General features: G+C 39.4%; 1 protein-coding gene across 2 annotated transcripts in view; it reads right to left on the bottom strand.

Moving 5' to 3' along the window:
- The window catches only part of prkcbb (protein kinase C, beta b), a 95,040-nt gene that overhangs the window by 51,050 nt on the left and 21,750 nt on the right, over positions 1-22,240 (bottom strand). For both annotated transcript variants that reach the window (XM_056400781.1, XM_056400780.1), the window contains exons 3-5: positions 14,668-14,750; positions 2,958-3,069; positions 2,435-2,563 (exon numbers count right to left, since the gene is read on the bottom strand). In XM_056400781.1, the coding sequence (XP_056256756.1) occupies positions 2,435-2,563; positions 2,958-3,069; positions 14,668-14,750 (324 nt within the window). The remainder of the gene's footprint in view (positions 1-2,434; positions 2,564-2,957; positions 3,070-14,667; positions 14,751-22,240) is intronic.

Here is a 22,240-nt window from a genome sequence, read left to right as displayed (position 1 = left end):
GACATGTAATGTACATACAGTCTCTTTTTAAGATATTCATTAGGTTTTCACTGTTTTTATTATTATTATTATTATTATTACTATTTCAGCAATATTTAGTGGAGATACTGATGATCAGATCATGTAAAATTGACAATTTACAATCCCAGAGGAATTAAATATTTAAGTCTTTTAACAGCAGAAATGAAAATCTTTTTTTTCAAGACTGATCCATCAAAAGGTGTGAATTCAATTATATTAAGTTACAAATTAAATTTCAGCAAAATAAATTTGCTCCTTGGAAACTCCTCATACAAGTTTGTAAGCTTTATGACACGTATGAATGCCACCGGTCCGACCTTTTCCTGCCACCTATCAGAGTCCAGGTGTTGATGGTAGCACGCTAAGCAAAGTAACCGTTCGCCCCAGTATAGTATATATGAGTGGAAGAGAAAGAGGAGCTTGGACAGGATCGACATTCTTGGCCTTTGACTCATCTACTACTTTAAAGTGAATCGTGGCGCAGCTGAAGCGGAAGCGGATGTATGTAGGGCAGAGACTGGGAAATCCATATTGTATGTAGTCAGACTTGGGATATGACATTAACTGTGCATGATAACAGCAGATCTCAAGCCTTTGAAGTTTGTGCTACATGATGCAGGTTATTCTACAAAAGCCAAAGGTACTTCTGTGAATTCAGATCATTCAGCACCGGAGCACAACATTTTGACATGACACTGAAGTTTAATTTCTGCCAAACGTTTTTAGTGTGTTTTCAGATTGAATATTACTGTATCGGTAATTGAGTTGAAAGGTACCAAGAAGTTATTAAGTTAATGTAAATATCTGCTGCCACCTGGAGGTGAAACAAAGCACTGCAGGAGTACAACAGGGAGGCCACGTTCTCCATTCATTGGTGAATTACAACATTAGGCAGGTGAAGAAACTCCAGTAAAATTGTGAGGCCAGATTCAGTGTATCTCCTTTGACATGGGTCTTTGCCAAGTGAGACATTTCTGTCAGAAAACATTAATTTCATTGAAAAAAAACAAAAAACCTACTAATCATTTTTTCATATTATGATGCAAAAGAAATTGCTAAATGCCTTAATTAAAAAGTATAAAACAGTATTAAACAGACTATATACAACCGCAGTATTTGCAATACACCTGAAATCAATGCAGAAAGTCCAAAGCTAAAACGTTCACTCACCCGATCTAACTATATCATCGGATGTCCACCACCATTGGCTGAAAGAAACTAGTTTAATCCTATTTTTGGGGATTATTGAATGACGTTCCCGGGAAATGCAGGAATTTTTAAGGATTTTAAATGTCATCACTTTTTTCAACAAAGTAATAAAGGGGTCTGAAACCACATTCCTGTTACCTTGACTGTACTTCAGCTTATAGCTTTGGTACATACGGTGATATCAACATGATGGCAGCTGAATACAATCATTGTGATTTGTTGTTTGGCGTGAGGCTGAAGTCGAGCTAAGAAATAATAGCTGCAAATATAAAACAGTTCATCGCAGTTTATGTGAGGAATTTGTTTGCAGTATGTCATGCAGTTAGCAGATAAAAACTATCTGTCATTTGAACAGAAGACGACAAACCCTGAGCTGCAATCCTGCTTTGTAAAAAAACAAAAAAAACTGCCCAGCGGTACTGCTGTAAGTGAGGACAGTCACACAGTGATTGGCGTGTTAGTGTCAATGACACTAGTGTCTGTTTGTTTTGCTCAGTGATACCTCTTCTCAGTCATCAACCCAACAGCAAAATATACATGCTTCAGTGGGTGAATGTGTGTGACACACTGTGTAAATAAATCTGACTCCTCTTTTTCTCCTGCTCGTTGAAGTAACAGCTCATTCGGTCTTGAGAAAACCATGGACGTAATCTAATTTAGATGAAAAATACACCTTACACTTCATATGTAGAAATGAACTATGAAAAACACTGCTGCAAAAGATCAGACGGAAAAGGCCAATAAGGTCCCTGCAGTCTGTATCTATTTTATATTGCTACGAGCTACAAGAAGGCGGCGGCGGCTGTGGGTTGTATTGTGGGTGGAGCATCAGAGCATACATACCTTACATAAACTCGGACCTTCACTTAGTTAAATCGGTTTACAGCTTTGACGAGACATCATTTTAAAACAAACATCATTAGATTTGCAACATAAATTGGAAACAATCAAGCCCCAAAACAGCATACTGTGTTGACTTACCATCACCTAAACGTAGCTTCTATCAATACATTCTGGTGATTTTTAAAATTTGATTTCTTAGTCTCACCTCATACAGTATTCAAGCTCTGTTGCACCATTGCTTCACCTCTGCACGTCTACCAGCAGAGGGCAGCAGATGACTGGTATTCTACAGTAATGTCTGACAAATTTGTATATGCATGTGATGACCAAATAAGTGCGTGAGTGTCTGAGATAAACTTACTGGTAACAGTGAGTACATTAGTCTTGACCTCAGCGGTGATCTGCAGGCGACCTCTCCTCTCAGTGTGGTCTGTCCCACACAGGCTCGGCACGTTGGCCACACAGCGCTTATGGATGTTCATCATACAATCTGGAAAACACACACACACACACACACACACACACACACACAATTTCTTTACATGGATATGTGCATAAGCAGAGACAGTGCACTATGTTATATTACTTTGGAAAATGTTAAATTACGTCAACATAAGGTCTAAATAACTTTGCATGGATATATACCATATATACTATTTTGAGGATGATTGCCTTGTCAGTGCAGTTGTAATACTGTTATGACTAAAAAAGGCCAAGGAGAAACTGTACTGAGCGAAGATGTAACCTTACTCATATAACGACGGCGGCCGTATCGGTGTCAGTGTATGTGCTGCAACTGTGAATACTGATATAAGGGTAAGACTATAAAATGATGCAGTATGTGTGCGCTAATGGCAACATGATCAATCCAAAAGACAACATACGGTCACATCTCATGCCCTGGTGTATGAGGCCGTAGAGCAGAGAGCCACAGTGGTCACAGAAGGTCGGGCTGGAGTAGGTGTGGATCTTAAACTTATGCTTTGCCCTCGGATCCTGGAGAGAGAGAGAGAGAGAGAGAGAGAGAGCGAGTGACAGTGAGTTATAAATGGCAGTTTCCCACCTCTGCTACCAACTATCCACTATCCCAACTATCCTGTAGGACAATGTAGCATTTATAATTCAGCCCTACTGAAGGCATTAATTTATGTGTATACTACTGAGCATGTTGCATGCTGTGAGTGTGGCTATCTGTACTGTAGTCTGACAGAGAGGTTTCATCAGCATCTCTTTGTTCATATTAATTCAGAAAGACCACAAAGGCAGCTCCATGCGTGACCTGTGTGTGTGTGTCTGTGTCTATGTCTATATCTGTGTCTGTGTCTGTCTGTGTGTCTGTGTCTGTCTGTGGGTGCACATGCAATAGCTAAAGAAACTCTGTATGGAGTCAGCCTTCCATGAAGTTTGTTAAAGCCCCATTGAATCGAAACAAGAACCGAGGTGCAGCAGGTAGGCGAGAGTTCACATCAGTTCACACACACACACACACACACACACACACACACACACACACACACACACACACGCACACACGGGTCAGGGTCAAGGTCAGACCTCTTTTTCATCTTTCTGACTCTAAAACCCAAAAAGCATTTGTTCCTCAATAACAAACAGACAGATTAAAATCTAAAATAAATCTCAGTATTTTATTCATTTGGTAATTTTTTTTTCCATTTACATATTATGTGCTTTGGACTGAGAAAAGAAAACTCAAGTACCAATTCCTCTTTCATAAACATTCGTATCCAAGGCGTAACTAGGGCAGAAACACAAGCTATTTCTGTCTCATGTGTGAGTGTGTTTCGTGTTCATATGTGTGTGTGTGTGTGTGTGTGTGTGTGTGGCCTTGTTTTACCATATTCCTGGAGCCCACCACACTTGTGCAATAAAGCTTTATGGGGACCAAATTGCTAACCCCCCCCCCCCCCCCACCCCCCCACCCCACCACCACCACCACCACCACCACCACCACAAGTTTAACTGGCTGTTTGAGGGTTAAGACTCAGTTAGGGTTAGGGATTCAGTTGACAGGTCCCCACGAATATAGTAAGTGTGTGTGTGTGTGTGTGTGTGTGTGTGAGAGAGAGACACCTGCGATCACGGCTCAGTGGGCATTCACACCTGGCTTAGAAACACACACACATACACACACATATTATTTCTAGACATATAACTGATGGCGACTGAGAGACTGCTCATTCTCTCTCTCTCACACACACACACACACACACACACACAACACACACACACACACACACACACACACACACACACACACACACACACACCCTGCAACATGAACCCACGGGCAGTGAGAACATCCAATACACCACTTGAGAGGGATCCAGGTTGTGTGGTGAAGCGGGGACACTTCAATGTAGGAGTTAGTGTTTCTGCCAAGGGGATCGATCACAGTTACCAAACATGCAACTATTTACTGTTAATACGAATTTCTAAAGGATCGCCTCACATCGAAGATGCTTTGATGGCATCAAATACACAAGTGCTTACTGCCAAAGGGAACATTTTGCAGATAAACCGATTCAGTCAAGTATGTGTAAACAGTAAACGTTGACATGTGTGTGTTCATGTTGTTCCAGCTCATGAGCCAGAAAAATGAGCTGATTGATTTCTTCCTCTCCTCCACACCTGTCCTGGAAAATAATGTTTAATTTAGGCTGCCACTGCCTGAATTATACCCAGCTTCCCCAAGGTGTCTTCAGAAGTGTGTGTGTGTGCTTGTTAAGTCTGAATGATTGTGCGGGCGCCTGCGATTGCTTGTGCGTAGGCGTGTGGGTTTCTTTGCACAACTGTGTATGTGTTTGCATTTGCGCGTGTGCATCTGTGTGTGTTTGTTTCCCTGCTGGTTCTCTTCTTTTTCAAGGACAAGACCACCTCCTGCTTGTTTTTTTTGTTTCTCTGAAAAATAAGGGAACATTGTGCCGCTGAGGCTCCAGCGATGAGCAACAGCAGACAAGGAGCAATATGAGGGCTGATGAAAGAGTGTGCCAGCTTCTTTATAAACACTAATGATTAAATACATCCGCCTTGAAAACTCAAAGATCAGAAACAAAACAAGCTGGAAAAAAAGGGGGAACAGTTAAAAGGGACAAAAAAACCACCAGCAGCCTCCTCCTCTTTCATAAATCAGAACGTGATCTTTTTTGATGGCTGAAGAAAGAGAGAAAGTCAAAAACATGGTGCGATGCCAACACATCTGTCAATCAATTTTAACATACTGCGCAAGTGTTTCAAACATGCCTGAAGTAAAAGTCATATGATAAAGCAGATTTCGAGTGCCCTTCTCATCCCTTTAATCATCACTGTTAAAGAGTCTTCATCTTATAAATAATTTCTGTCAATAACTACGTCCTAAAAAAACTTTAATTTATTTTAAAAAGCCAAAAATCTACAGGTAGCTAAATGCTAACATATTAGCTAAGAGAGCAAATATGCTTATGTTTGGCAGCTATCATGTGTAGCATTTTTACCATCTTAGTTAAGCAAGTCAGCACGCTAACCTTTGCTAATTAGCACTGAACACAAAGTACAGCTTTGGCTGATTGTTTAGCGAGTATTTGGTCAGAAACTAAAGTATGAACCAATTAAACTTTTGACCTGATGACGACGACTCTAGATTAAAAAATAAAGGTTACACAGTTCATCCTGAGGGGGACATGAATGTTTGTACCAAATTTTCTTGGCAATCCATCCCATCTGGACTAAAGACGGTGACACTGCCATGATGCTAGCATGGCTAAAAACTTTTTGTTACACAGAATTAGACAGATAAAAGTTTTAACTATCAATAAGACAATCAGCTTTGAAGCCAGGGCATTGACTATGAATCACGTAGCTGTCACGGGATGATAAATAAAGATATAGACTTAAAGGGACACACGACTCCATCTAACTCTACCGTAAAATGTATGATTTTGCAGTAGAGCTGCATAACTGATGCTCCTGAAAGGTGCCACATACTGTAAACCAACTTTTCTTATTTAGAAACAGTGGTAGTCTAAAGTGGTGGGTTTTTTTTTTTTTTTTTTACACCATGATTTTCTTTAACTACCAGTATGTTGTCAACTTTTCAAACTGTTTCAGCCTCTTGTTCCACTTAATTTCGCTCACCGAGACTCCACTCATGGAGAGTAGATGGCATGGTGTGGTGCACCTGGACAAATAAGTGTATTGCGTGACATATGTTGTGTTAGCGGGTGTCTAAACCGAAAGACCACATTACAGCAACACAAGTTGCCACAACATACTGTTTTGACTGTTTTCTTGTCATGGTGCTTTGTCTCACTCTCTGCTTTTCTTTTGTTTTGATTTACCACTCTGCTGTTCTTTATTTTCCCTGCCAACATCATCAGTCGACTCCCCACATACAAAGACACACACATCTTGTCATGTCAATCATGATGCTGCGTGACAGGCAGACAGACAGGCAGGGTCTTGACTCACACTCACTGACACAAAAAAAAAATACAAATATTTTTTTTCCTCATATATGGATTTTGTCCTCAGTCCACTCACTCTTCTAGAGTTAGTGCTCACCGACTCCCTCACCTTTCTACAGTGACAACCGTCGAATAGTATCCTACACCGTTCTTCTACCATACAGAGTAAAGTCATCACAAAACTGCCTTAAACCACCAGACAGTTGGGGACTGGGTTATTTGCATTTTCCTTCTAACTTCATCATTATGACATTATCACATCTTTTTCCACCGTGCCTCTATATATATTAAGTGCAGTCTGTGCACTTCGTGTTTTTTAGCCTGAATTATTTGCAGAACAAAACAAAAAAAAAAAAGAAGTAAAATGCTGTGCATGTGGTTAATTTCAGTTATCTGTACGCAACACTCAGGAACCAAGTTAAAAATCCAAACAGCACAAATCTGAAGCGTAAAAATCAAGTAGTAGCCTATAGTAGCCACATAGACAGACAGTAGCTGTATTTGTCTTCCTTTTCAACAATTACCAGGATTAAAGATGTAAAGCCTTAAAACACAGCACCTATATTCTGGTAAATAACTCTTTCACTGATTTAACCTTTCACAACTACAGATTTAAGTGTTCCACTATATATTTACTTTATTATTAGATTATTTATTGTGCTGATACGAGCCACACACTTGATACGAGCAGTACCTTTATTGAAAAGCACATCAGCAGACTGAATGGATGCTATAGTCACATTCCTCCTGGTAAAGTTAGTCATTTCCTTTTCCTTTCCAGACATTCTTTTCAAATTATATTTAAAAGTCTTTCCACCCACTCTGATTCAATAACAGACTGCACACTTTTCGACGAAAGAGAACAAAGATGAATATAATGCAACAGCGGCTGCAGTAGCTGCTTCTTCTGTCCTCATCAATGAAAGAAATGCAGTGCCATTGTGTTTATCCCCTCAGGCTTGCAATTCTTCCTCTGGGAATGTTTAAGTGTTTATGTGTGAGAGACTATTTAAGGGATTTCTTGTTGAGTGAAGGAGATATGCAAATCAAACATTTTTGGATAGAGGAGTAATGGCATCACAAGAGCAGTGAAGAATGAAGGAGTGATAAACATAGAGGGGAGAACAGAGTGAAGAGAGGGATGAGGGTGAGTACTTTATCCACTGGTGGATATAATTCCTTTCCTTCTTTCCTTCCTCCATATGTTAATCGCAAAGTCTCCCTCACTCCGTCAGCCCTCCTCCTCTCAAAGGTTACCTTGTGGTTTTGATGCAGTTTTTATTTTTTAACCATCTGGTCACACATACTGTTAAATATATCATTATATCAGGATATATGACTTTTGCTCATATTTATGTTCTGTGTGAAATCACATTTTTAGTTGTTGCAGCATGCAAAGGGATCTCCACGTACGTAAACAGCTGTGGAGTGACGCACCTGTAGCTCAGACATTACGCCTCCGTTTATGATAGAAGCTTGAAAACTGCTGTGCAGCTCCATTTGTTAGCAGCAAACAAGGCTTTTATCTGCATTTTCTGACAAGATCATTTAGGGTTTTAAAAAATTCACAAATTCGTGGTTTTGAAAATGGGAAAATACAACCAGCGGTGATACAAGTGTGAGTGATTTGACTTCACTTGATTGAAAAATCATTTCTTATGCAATTTGATAAGAAAACAAGACTAGGTCAAAACCTATGGCTGGACCGCGATGGTCAATGTGCGAAATTGAGAACATAGTCGTGGAACAGCTGTAAACAGCACGCATCGTATTTGCATTCTGCTTAGTGTCATCCGGTTTCAGCCCTTTATCTGTTTGCTTCTTTCCTCCACTCTGCGCTCATATACACAGTATTTTAATACAGCCCAATTCCCAAGAAAGCTGTTCTCATTTACATGTTTTTCTGTTTCTGTTATCAGACAATGAAAAAAAGTTTGAAATGCTGCTGCACTGCTAAAATCCTGATTTCATGAGCAACAACATTATCTGTGAAAGTCACCAAACACATATATTAAAGACAAACTCTGTGCTGTGATTTTGACTGTATGTACTTGTACAAACAACGAGAGAATATCTTTCTTATTTTGTCTCTGTCTGGGTAAGCAACTTCTGCTCCAGCTCTCTGCCACTCACTGAGCAGAGTAGACACGAGAGAGAACATTCCTCTCTTCTAAGTAACCAAGGTTTGTCCAAAAAAGTTGCCAGATTTTTTGCTGCGCTTTTTTAAGTCTCTAAATCTAGCAGCAAATGAGCTACGTTGGCAACACAGCAGGCTGTAAACACCTTAATACACCCTCTAATAGAAACTGTTTGTGCCAATTAATTTTGAAACAGCAGCGGCCAATGGGGAAACTTGTGGGTTTGAACCTGACTGTTCTCCATGTGTCTGTGCTTCAGTTTGCTCTTACAGTGCAAATACATGCAGGTTAGCTGAACTGAACAATAACATTTGTCCAAAACTGTGGATGTGAGTCTGTTTTTGTGTGTTAGCCTTGTGTTACACTGTCCAGAGAGCAAGCCCCCCCCCCCCCCCCCCCCCCAGGTAGACTAACTGGGAGAGAATACAATACGAAGTGTTCATCCGTTATTTACTCCATATATGAACTGTCACTGACATGGTGAGGCAGAGGAATTAGAAAAGGCCGGGCAGGAGGGATGTTGAAGCAGACTGATGGTAAACAGTAGCAAGCTGTGACTTTTCCTGGGGAAAGAAGATGATCCACTGCACACAACATGACAGTATGGAGAGAGAGAGAGAGCGAGTGAGCGAGAGACAATAGCAAACAGGACATTATACATCAACTGCAGTGGGAAACTGTCATCTTACCCACTGTTTAAGTGAGGGTTGTCCATGAACTGATACTTTGCCATCATATTCGTATCACTAGCTCTGGTCTTTATGAGCAAAATGAACTATATTATGCTCCATTGTAACTCGTCATTATGTGTTCTAGCGGTTGTAGAGTCGTATGATCACAGTTTGACTGTTTTCCATTCTCCTCAATGGAGGCGGAGTGGTGTTAAGAATTTGCTGAATTTGTTATTTATTGGATATAATGCTTCTGAAGCCATAGGCTCCCTATGATGTCAGACTTCAAACTCAAGTTAAAGTAAGGGTTTGCTGTGTGGCTTTTTTTGTGTCATGTTTTTGTTAATTGGCTGTTGGACAAATGTCACTGTTTAGTTTGATCACTGTTCTGTAATTACGTATCATACTTGAGGCCTTCAAAATTCTAATAAAATGCATCGTGATGCAGAAATTTCCCAGGCAAATGAATAATCCATTATAAATCTTGATTGCTATTACTCACATCAATTTATTTACTTCCAGCGAGAGACTTCAAGAGTCATGTAAATAAAAAATAACACGGAACACATTTATAACAATTAAGTTGTAGAAATCTGATAGTGTTAGAAGAAAATCTGCACCTATTGAAGTCGCTCGCTTTCATGACTAAATCGGATCAATAATATATATATATTAAAAAAAAGATAATTCACTTCACTTTGTCACAAAATTACTTTTCTATAAACTTCTCTGGAGAACTGATTAAATCCCTTGAAATTTCTCTAAAAAAAATGATAAAAATCTTACGACATTCCAAGAATTGAATGGCTGGTGATATATAAATAAATCCTTAACTATCAATCTAGATATCTTCCTTTTTTTTAGCATTATTTGTTAAACTAGTTTGGAGCAGTGCTATCCTTGTACATACACAGAAACACATTGGTACACACACACACACACACACACGCACACACACACACACACTGGATTCTATACCATTAGTGGGCTGTGGGCCTGAAATGTAGGTTTCATTAGAGGATCTCATCCCTCGACCTCTCCCACAGGGAAACCATTCTATTAACCCAGATCTATAATTGACTTCTCCTTTTAAACATACATAGCTGACGGAGAGAGGAGGAGAGAGGGACTGGCAGGAGGTAAAAATGGGAGTGGTGGGCTGATTGATATAGACAGTGAGACAGTGTTACAAATTATACTGAACAGATCTTTCTGCACACTGCTTCTCCCTCTGCAGCTTCATCTGTCTGTTGTCTTTCACAAACATCTCTTGCTTTGCTGTTTCTCGATGGATCTGACCCATAAAGAACTCACTAACATTAACAGCTTCAAGGACTCTGGGAAGAAGTCATTTTATTCTCAGATGGATTACACAGGTCTGCAACTACTGACTACTTTTCTTTTAATATACTAATCTTTTTGTTATTGTCTAAATTAATCGATTAATTATTTTGGTTAATAAAGTGTCAAAAAATAATAAAAACTGCCAATCACAAATTCCTAGGGCCCAATATCCTGTTTACTATCATTAAAGGCAAATAAAAGCAGCCAACGTTCACACTTGAGAGGAAGAATCTTTGGCTTTTTTGGCTCAAAAAAAGATTTCTTAAAATTGTTGCCAAACTTTAGTAAAATGAATTAAATAATTAATTGATTTTTGTTGATCATTGCAGCTCTACACTGACACCATTGGCTCCAAGAATGTTTTGAATCCGTAAATATTTGGCTACTATATTAGCAGAGCAGTACTCTTGAATTTGGAAAAGGATGACAATAAATGATGACACTTTGGTGAATTGAAAATGTTCTGCAAAGTGAGAATCAGCCTCAGTCAGTGACAATTATATTACTGTTTTTTTTCTCTTAGAAACACACATATCTTTTCTTTTTTAGGAACCTAGCAAAGCTAAAACTTACACGGTATGACTTCGCCATTTGACAGACAAAACTGTCAATCAGACCTTAATATGTTGCATGATGAAGCTGAAAAAAGCTGAAGCCGTTAGAGCTGATGACTGCTGACAATCCGCTGCTCTCAGTGTTTCAAGTTCAAAGAGCCACTTCTGTGCAGGTGTGCGTGGGTGAAAACAATGTGTCGAGCTCTACCTATCTGACAGCGTTATTAGAAAGTCTTCATCCAGGTGGTTCCATAATGTTCCATGACAAAGTCTGAACACCTTAATGATCAAGAAGTGCAATTTCTCCTAGATTTGGTGATCTTGCAATGAGGCAAATGTCAGTGATATCCCCTGACTTGTGTGGAGAATTTGACATAATTTTATAAATATTTATAAGAATTATTTGTCTTGAATATGTATATATTACAAAAGTACATGGTATTCATGGACTTACACGACCAGCATGTTAAAAATCAGTGCTTTGTGAACCGCCTCGCCTTCTTCCTTCCTTCTATAATCATAAGATGGCTACCTGTCTTCCTGTCTCCTGTATCTAAATGAGAAGCTAGTTTGGAGCAGAGCTACCCTGCATTCCCACTGTGCAGGAACCGGGGTCGTAAGGCCATGAACTCATTAAGGAAATGACATGGTGGGGGTTGTGAGGCCCCGTAATTAAGAGCAGGGGCCCCCTGGGTGGAGTGGCATTTAAATAGAGGATGTACAGAACAGAGTTAGATATGGAGGGAGGGATGGTGGAGAGAGAGAAACAGTGGAAGAGACATTCCTGGGAGGGGAGAGTTAAATGTATGCCAAATATAGAAATATAGACAAGTGTCAGAAAAAGAGGAGGGGGGGGATTCAGAGGAAATAGAATGACATTTGAAGTGACTAATGAAGAAGCAGGTTGGTACGTTTCAAAAAGTCAAGTAGAAGGTCTCTGAAGACGTTTTACATTAGGGGAAGGAATAAATCAAACCTTGATTAAAAAAAAAAACAAGCAACAAAACGGGGTTAAATCAGCCTATTTCTGACTGAGCGTTAAGTTCTGAAACTACCAGTGGACTGCAAAGTAAAAGGAAAGAAATCTGTCTGGGGTCTTGAAAACAAATGAAGTTGTAAAGCATGACAAGGACATCTTAATTCTGCTTTGATGACTTCTATTGTACTAACAGCATTTAAAGGCACCACATGGAGTCTTCCAGCACTCTTAGCGCCATGGCGTGACATTTTTATGAGGTTTTTATCGGCCCCTGTGATGTTTGTACCGTGAGCATGTGGGCCATGCGATAAATACTCCTGCTGCTGGTTTCATGCTATTCCCTTGATTGACATATGGTGGTGATGACAAAGTGTAGCGATATGTCAACAAACGCAAAGGAAGAAGATGACCAGCAAACATGAACATTAACAATACAGGATTTCAATTCTTAATGAGGAAGGAAATGCATTCAACAAGTCTGTTAGGCCTCAATGACACTCGCAATATTTGGGGAACACTGACTGCTGTCGTTGCTGTCTGCACGAAACCTTTTCAAAAGTGAGAGGTGTCAGGTTTTGATATCTGAACTGTACACGTGCGCGAATATGACTGGGTGTTACGGGCCATGCAGCTGTGAATGAACCAATCACGGCGAGGCAGGAGATGAAACAGCTTCCAATGATCTAATACTAGTGCGACATTGTTCTGCCTGAACTAACGCTACGCTCCATTTGTTCACAAGAAACCTCCACATTGTACCTTTATCTAAGGTCAAAACTGTTATATTAGAGCTGCAACTATTAGTTGATTAATTAAGCAACAGAAAATTAATCTGTAACTACTTTGGTAATTGATTATTCGTGGTATTTTAAGCTCCAATTCCAAAGATTTGCTGGTTGCTGGCTCTCAAATGTGATTATTTGATGCATTTTTATGTTGTACATGATCTTAAATAACATATATTTGGGTTTTGGACTGTTTGTCAGACAAAAAAAAAAACATTTGAGGATGTCACCTTGGTCTGTGGGAAATTATAACAAAACGACTGATCAATTAATTGAGAAAAGAATTGACAGCTTAATCAATAATTATAATAATTGCTAGTTGCTGTCCCAAATAATATATTTCAATAAATTATAATACATTCTTTAAGACTTTCTAATGACCCGAAGACATTACAGGAGGAAAAACTTGGAAAAATGGTTTTAGGCAGCTCCAGCATGTATCCGGGCAACAAGGCTGCGTAATTTATGATGCTAACTAAAACAGAAAATGTCCAAGATGACGCTATTTGTGATAAAGTGAGAAGGAAGCAGTTAGGTGAAAGAAGATCAGATAGATAGTTAAATAGTTGTCACATAGACATATAATAAGATGAGAGGAAAGACTGCACAGACTTATCAGTTATACAGAATACACCACAGGAAGCCAAACAGCAAACACCAGAGTTTCCTCTGGAGGCGGCTCACTAAGTGTACTTGTCAGACTGAAAGGGCACTCCAGAGGGAGGTAAGGACGTGGCAAAGGAACTTAGAGACCCCTGGGTTTTTGAGAGGATGAGGGTGGCATCCTGAGAGTGCTCTCAAGAGAAGAAAGGCAACTAATTCTGTCCTCTTGAAAGGATAGTTTAGAGAATAGGGCTGCATTTAAAGAATATAAATCAGAGAAAAGACACTATTCTTCTCAGCTCCTTGACAGGGCAGATGAGATTATCATACAAGTACCACTTAAAGACACTTCCTGTTGTAGGAGCAGATGAGAAGATGAAGAGAACATTCAATGGGAATTAACAAAATAAGGTCAGGCACTGCTTTTGACCTTGAACAATGCTGTGTACAGTATGTGTATAAATGAGTGCATAGGGGATAAGAAATGTTTCATTTGATGTCAACTGATGTGAGCTGTGATACGGCTTATGGGAAACACTGGAACACGCAACCACAGAGTATAGATGTGTCTGATGATGTTGTAGTGCGAAGTTGTTTTTCTAACATATAAGATACTAAGAGGAGATAAAGAGAACATCAGAACTGAAGTCGTTTAATGGATTAAACCTCTGAGCCGAGAATAACAAGAGTGAATTTAGACAGCCGGGGGTGAATCAATATAAGGTTTTATAGATAAACCAATAAAATTCAGTCCCAGACTGATTATCCTTTTATAAAGGCAGACCCAGTACATGCGTAAATGCGTATTAAATGTAAATACTGGAAAAAATCTTGTGTGTGAGTGTCTGACGGTACAGTATAACTGTCAAGACAAGAAAAGGAAAATGAAAAGAGAGGAGGCTGCTCAACCGTAACACTGGTGGTGACAGGTGATCGGGGCTCGTGAGCTGGAAATGTCTCTGCAGTTTCTCTGTCTCTCTTGGTCCATCTGTCTTTCGCTATTCATTCTCACGGACATACACAGCATTAGAGTTAAATTTATTCATTTATTTGTACTCACATCTGATGCAGGTCCTTTATCAGCTCCTGGACAGGAGAAAGTGACAAACTCATGGCAACGTTTGTGGACCACGAAACAACACACTGTGGAGAGGAAAAGAGAGAGAAATTCACCTCAGTAAAAAATCTTTACACATTGTAGCTCTGTGCATCAAATATTCAGTAATCCAAGAAACTCGAGAAATCTTTTCTTTATTTACCTTTCCCCAGTGAGCACATGTAGTCAAGGTATTACATGCATTTATTCATTCTTTTTAAAAAGGGCACTTTCCAGGCCTGGTTTTTTAGACTCATGCCACAACCATGATGAATGATGTACTAGTATCTGACCAAGTATGCTGGTCCAAGGTCCAAGCTAGCTTGAGTGCTACTCTGCCACATATGGGCCAAAGCAGGTTCACGTTTGGCCCTCCAGAGCCAGAAAACAGCCAAGTACACTAATATAGTATAAGAAGTAATTTTTCTTACATTATTAAAGGGAATCACGCTGTATTCATCCCTATGAAGTCAAGTAGCAGTGAATGTGATGTGAATGAGTTGTACAAAATAAAAGGTGAACCTGCTGATGATCATAGCTGACTATTGTGAGGACAGATTCTATAACATCTGGGACATGTGAAAGTGTGCTTACCATATACTGTATATAGTGACACTCAATATGATCCCACTCCTATTTACATTAGATAATACAGTGGCTTTCTGTACATGCCGGACTGCTAGCTCACTTTGTAGACTTTGCTTGAAAATGTTTAAGTGGGGCGTCGTGTGGCGTAGTGGTCTAAGCAGGCGCCCCATGTGTAGAGGCTACAGTCCTCGCTGCAGTTGGCCCCGGCTCGAATCCCGCATCGGACGGCCCTTCGCTGCATGTCATTCCCCCTCTCTCTGCCTCCCCGTTTCCTGTCTCTCTCCACTATACTGTCAAATAAAGGCATAAAAAGCCCCAAAAATATACTTTAAAAGAAAATGTTAAAGTGCAGTTTTAAATGAACTTATAAGTATAAGTCAAGTTCAAGCAAAATTACAGTTGATTTTGAGGCTTGATGAAAGCGAAGTTATTTTGCTGTCTCTGAGCTGTTAGACGCAGCACTCACTTAACCTCTGAAAAGCTTTAGGAGTGGTAAATGTACAGAGGGATGCTGTGCTTCTCTCTTAACACCCACACACTCTTATTGTCACTCCTGCACCACTGACTCATTGTCAGCCACTGTGGATAAGAGCACCTTCTAAATGTCTACAATGTGATGTAAAATGTAACTTCATATTTTACAGTATGTACTGGACCGAAGATGACTTATTAACAGAATCTCCTGTGTTTACAATCGGCTGAATTAAAAAACAAATCTGCAGTTACGTAACAGTCAAGGTCTAGTTTGTTTTTTTTTTCCCCTAGGCAGAGATTTGTTCAAAATAACAAATATACACATCAACACACATGAGAGATCAAAGAAAGCCCGTACAATCGGAATCTACACGATGAAAAGCGTAACACGGCTCAACTTCTCAGGTTGGTAACAATCAGCAGTGCAGAAACATGTGACAGCTTCGATGCATAGCGAGCCTGTCATCTCCACCCTGATCACTGTCAGCTCCACTGACAGGCAAGACCAACATAGGAGGCTAAAAATACCTCACACACATACACACTCATACTTATGATTACATCGAGAGAGAGAGGGAAGTGCTGTAAATGCCCCGAACAGCAAAGACTTTGATGATGGCAGCAGCTGAAACAGGTTATAGAGCGACTACTGGAAAGTAATAAAGCATGTTCGATTAAAACGATTTTTTTTGGGTTAATCAGTTAATTAGTTATGTGACTTTAAAGAAAAATAATCAGCAACTGATTTGTTTGTCAATTAGTCATTGAAGTCATTTTTAAGGAAAGTCACTAAACTTATGTTTCAGTGTAAGTTGAACATCTCTGGATTTTCACCTTTTGGTCGAACAAGACAGGCAAACTGAAGACGTCATCTTGGACTTGGAAACATTTAATTGATCAAGACAAGTAATTTGATCAGAATCTGCACATTTATCAAAAGAAAATAACTATAAGTTGCAGCCCTAGAAAAGTGTGATAACTGTTGCTGACAGGAAATGTAAAAAAAAAAACTCAACCTAACCCACACAAACATTTCATTCCATCAAACTGACTGTAAAATACTGACACAATGCTGAAGGCTGAAATTCATTTTTAGTTGGAAATGTCAAAGTGCCGACAGACTTTTATTCAAACTGAAATAACGTCTCAGTTCATTAACTCAAGTTCTGAAGTACAATTTTAAGGTCATTTTACGGTATTTCCATTTTAAGATACTTTTACTCCACAACATATTCGACACTTGTGGTTAGCTGATTTCGTAGTGAGTATATAGCATAGTTTATAGAAGCCTCACCGTCAGCTACAACGTGAACATGTTGTTTACACAGTCATCCATCAGTAATAATAATAATAATGCAATATAATAGATTATAATTTGACATTAGATGGGCTGATCTACTGCATAATCACACTTATATCTTGCTGTCATTACTGTGTTTACTTAAGAGAAATTTTGAATGCAGTCCTTTTATTTCTAGCAGAGTATTTTTAGATAGTAGCAGTCTTGCTACTTTCACTTGGGTACAAGGTCTGAACTTCTTCTCCCACTGTCTCAGTTCTTTAAATGCATCCACCCTGACATTTGTACTCTGTTGAACTTGGTAATAAGCTTACAGTGCAGACTCAGCATGTGTCATGTTCAAAAATATATTGGTACAAAAGACTTGGTTGTTCTTTTTTGCTGAGCAATGTGTGGTAATCCACACTTTCACTGGCTAAAAAGGGAGGTAGAGACAGGGTATAATGTAGGCCGCCTCTTTTAAAAAAAATAATACTTTCCACTGAATACTAACAATTTGCATAACTGAACTCGCAGTTAGGGAAGTAAGGTCACATAAGCATGAAGGAATTTCATTTTCGCACTTTTAAACAAGCACATACTTTTTCTCTCTGCATTTTGTCAGATGCTTGTTAATGTTAAAGTTCAGATGAGTGATTGGTAGAACATCACAACCTGATATTTTACCACATGATACAATGATAACATGATATTTTCACTGTCATGTATAGCTGTTCTATCATATTCTATTCTATTATCAACCCTACACTGATCAGAGAGGTTATAATTAATACAAAGACTTCCTCTCCAACTCACACACACACACACGCAAATCATGTGCACCTCAATGGTACTTCACTCCTACGCAATATCCTCACACCACCCACTCACTGTGATGATACCACACACACACGCACACACACACGCACACAAAGACCACCCACTCATTCCCATGATATCACACAGATTGAATACACAGAGTGAGGGGGGAGGGATTGAGATAGAGGTAGAGATAGAAATGGTGAGAACCGTGTGCACATATTGCTTCAAGGCAACTGTTCTTTTGGAGTATTGCTACTGCCAAATCCCTAACCAAAACACACACACACACACACACACACACAGATCTGTCCGTATTGTCTCTAATGATAACACCCATACGGAAAAAAAAACAATACCTTTTCACAAAAATATACCTTGCCAGAAATGAAGTGTGCCCACCTTTTTCTCACTTTAACCAAAATCCCAACTTTCACCCACTCTGATCACCGCCACCACAATAATTACTACTCTCCCATTTCTACATCTGTTCAGCTGACACTACACACCTATTTATAACGGTAGAAATTCAACAAGACAGGTGACATAATCCAAACTCACAAAGCCAGACCGACTCGTCAAACTTATAGGCGGCTGAACACAGACAGAAGTGCTGCTGGGATACGTGAGGCAGACGTTTGATTGGCTACAGGAGCTGGCGTGGTCGGCCCAAATACAGGATCCTTTGGAAATGCTGTATAGTATTGGTTGTTGTTGTGGTTGTTGTGCACAGCTATATATATTTGTGTCTCATCAAAAACAGTGATGGAAGTATAAGAATAAGCAAGTACTATCAGTAACATGCACCTTAAGTATTAAAAGCAATGTCTGCTGCTGGTTGGTGTTTTGTTATCATATATCATAATATCTGCTTAGTGGTGATTTTTTTAATTGCATCTTAATGTGGCATTTAGTTGAGATGAAGCTACTTTTTACATGCAACAATTTCACATGCTGCTGGAAAGTTTATAAAAAAAATGTATTGAATTTTAGGAGCTGATGACTCCATTTATGATGTATTAAGATGCTTTATTTAATTAGGCCAAATGATAAATCTAAAAGGGAGAAAAAAAAAAGTTCTGATACATAAATTTGTTTTCTGCTTTTTCTTTTTGTAAAAAGAGGAGAATTTAATCTCTTTGGGCTCTTTGGAACAATTATCAAAATGAAACATGTGGCAAGGGTCCTGGAGTAGATACTGCTTTTTGTAAAAGTGAAAGGGAACAAATACTGGGAACCACATGGCTTAAGCTTTTCAATTGTGTTACATACAATGCATTGTATTTTACGTAAAAACTTTATCTTGAAAAGTAAGTATAACTATAGCTGTTGGTTAAATGTAGTGGAGGAAAAACTACAATATTTTCCTCTGAAATGTCACGGAGTGTCAGTATTAAGTGTTCCCAGCTCTCTTCATAACCTGTAGCTTCTGCTCAACTGAACAATTTATTTTTACTTTTCTAAATATCTACATACTGTGGTATCCTGGCAAAGTTTGAGCACCACATTATTTGAATGGAGATAATGTAGCTGAATATGAGGAGAAGGACCGCACCTCAAACACCCCTCTTCCTGTCATATGTCTGTAAACAGCTTCCTGCCATGTAGGCCTGTTTCTTCTCATTTTCCGTGCCCCACCTTCCCTCCCTCTTATTGTTTCTCTCTGTCTGTCATCTCTCACAGGGTCCCCTGGGGTCCACGGCAGATTTTTTCCGGAAGCCTTCAGCACACCACAGACTTCATCCTGCTCCTCCATCTCCATCTGTCTGTCACTGACACGTTTCATATACAAAAAACAACTATTTCTGCATCATGGTGTGGTCCTTCGTGAAAACATGAAAAAAAAAAAAAAGCATCAATCCTTCATTAAATCACCATCAAACTGCTGTCCTTCCAGTTAGGCGTTGTTCCCTGCCTGGATCCCCTCCACCCCCTAACACACACACACACACACACACACACACACACACACACACACAACACACACACACACACACACACACACACACACACACACCACCATGCCCTCTTGGCGCCCTCTGTGTACTGATCTCAGTCTGACTCTGGTGTAGTTGGCACCCTGCCCATGTGCCTCCATTATTAATTGTATACATTAAATATCCATGGATAAAACACACACAAACAGATTGACAGACACACTGAAACAGTTTGTTTTTTCCACATCTTTCTCTGTCATTTCTTTCTCTGTCCCAGCGTCTCTTTTTCTTTTCTCGTCTCTATCTCTCCCTCTCTCATCATCTGTTTCATCACTGTGGCTTGGACTTCTGTTGCTGCAGAGCTAAGCAGCCATGTAATGCACCTGTAGAGTCTACCTGTAACACTGGCTGACTGATAAGTTACATAATCCTTCCTCAGCCAACAGGGAGCTACTATTACTACTGTCAACTTGGTTATGCTGCTACACAGCCCATCATTAAGAGTTTGTCGATAATCAGCCTCACTGTACAACTGACTTTGTACTAATCTTGTTTCTGCAGCTGAAACCTGCTTTATTGGTGAGTCACTGCTTAACTTTCTCTCTTTCTCTGTAATTTTGTGACCTGTGCTACTGCTATGAAAGCATCAACATGTTTGCACGTTTGTCCCTAAACCGATGTTTTTCAAGAGCCTTTTTCTCAGGGCAGGACATGCCACTGCACGCACAGCCAGGCTCTCTTTGCCTTTGTTTGGTTCCAGTCTCTTGAATGTGAGGATCTGCTGCACTTCTTTGTAAAAACATGATAGTACACTGAATATTTTCTGTTTCGTACTGTGAAAACAAAGAATTTAAAGTTACCACCCCAGGCTCTGTGAAATGATAATAAGCATTTTTCAATATTTTCTGAAATTACATTGACACACACAAAAAAAAATCAATTAACTGAGAAAAATAATCAACAGATTAATCTATAATGAAAATAATCATTAGTTGCAGCCCAGGTGATATGATTCACCAATTACTTTGTTCATTTTTTTTTATCTAATCATTATTCATAAAATTAACTGATGCAGGCCGAAAGAATAATGAAATTTAAATGATATCACTTGAGTATGAAACTAAAGCCCCTTCATCAAAAACCTGTGGTTTAGAACATTATTGTCTGGTGCAGTGGAGCAGTAATACTTGTTGTACTTGCACATGGCTTTTGTGTATCTTAAATCCACCACACTTCACTAGCAGTACAACTTGACTCCCTCACATACACACACTCCCAAAAACACAAACGTGACTACTAACTGGAACCGGTTTTGTCAGCTCTGTGTCTTTGAAGTGTCCCATGTTGCCTCTATTCCCTCCCGAACAGTCACATGACATCATTATGTAACGACTTGCCTGTCAATCAATATCATCCTCCCATCAGACTCTCTGTATATCAATACAGTGTGAAGAGAGGGGGAGGGGCTCCAACAGACACAGTGCCTATCTATTACATTACAGCGAGCACAGTAACAGTCTATCATCCTATATTGAGGACATGTTACTTTTCTCCAAAGGAAATAGTCAATATTTAAAAAGCACTGAACCGCAAACAACTCACAAAATGTCAGTGTTTTACTAAATATGAACTCTTTAACCTTTAAGATGTTAGAGTAATGGAACAATGTATATATAATGTTTCATAATGCAGTTATATTTAGTTTATTTTGTTTATTCAACCCCCTCCCTTTCATTTCCTAATCTCCCGTTTCCCTCTCTCAACTCCTTTCCTTACAAATCTCTCCTCTCCTCCTTGTTCCAGTATATTCTGTTTATGAAATGTTGGCAGAACACTGATGTTGTACACAGCCTTTTCCTCTAATGAGCTGCCAATGTGTGTGCGTTTGTCTGTGCATGCAAGACGCAGTGACATGCTGTACGGTGATGTCCCAGATTCAGCAGCCAGGTTCAACGCTACAACACACAGCTCTCCAGTTATTCATATTTATTAATCTATAGCTGTAGTAGCACATCACCTATAGTATTTCATAAACACACACAGACACACGGTGTTCCCTGGTTGAATACCTGCAGCAGCAGACTGTTCTATCTAACTGTTTGGCCACTGACTGTCTGCATGAAATAAAAAAATAAAAAAAAAAAACAACAATGACTGATGGACTATCTTACTATTTGAATCACATCTCAGTGGCTGACTGGACGATGACCGAAAACCGACGGGTTCACACCAGAGTTACACTTATCAGTTCAAGGCAACTTCTGACTGAATACACCAGACCTGAACACAACAGTGACTCCACTTATGTGTCAACATGTGATTGGATCACAAACAACTGCACTTCACCGCAATCACCGCAGCATTTGCTATTACCAGAGGCTGCTCGAACTAACAAATATTCAAATGTTAAGAGTTGCGTGTATTGAGATAAACAACTGGT

The sequence above is a fragment of the Seriola aureovittata genome, chromosome 17, assembly GCF_021018895.1.
Source record: "Seriola aureovittata isolate HTS-2021-v1 ecotype China chromosome 17, ASM2101889v1, whole genome shotgun sequence".
Lineage (NCBI taxonomy): Eukaryota > Metazoa > Chordata > Actinopteri > Carangiformes > Carangidae > Seriola > Seriola aureovittata.
This window is presented reverse-complemented; position numbering and strand designations above follow the sequence as displayed.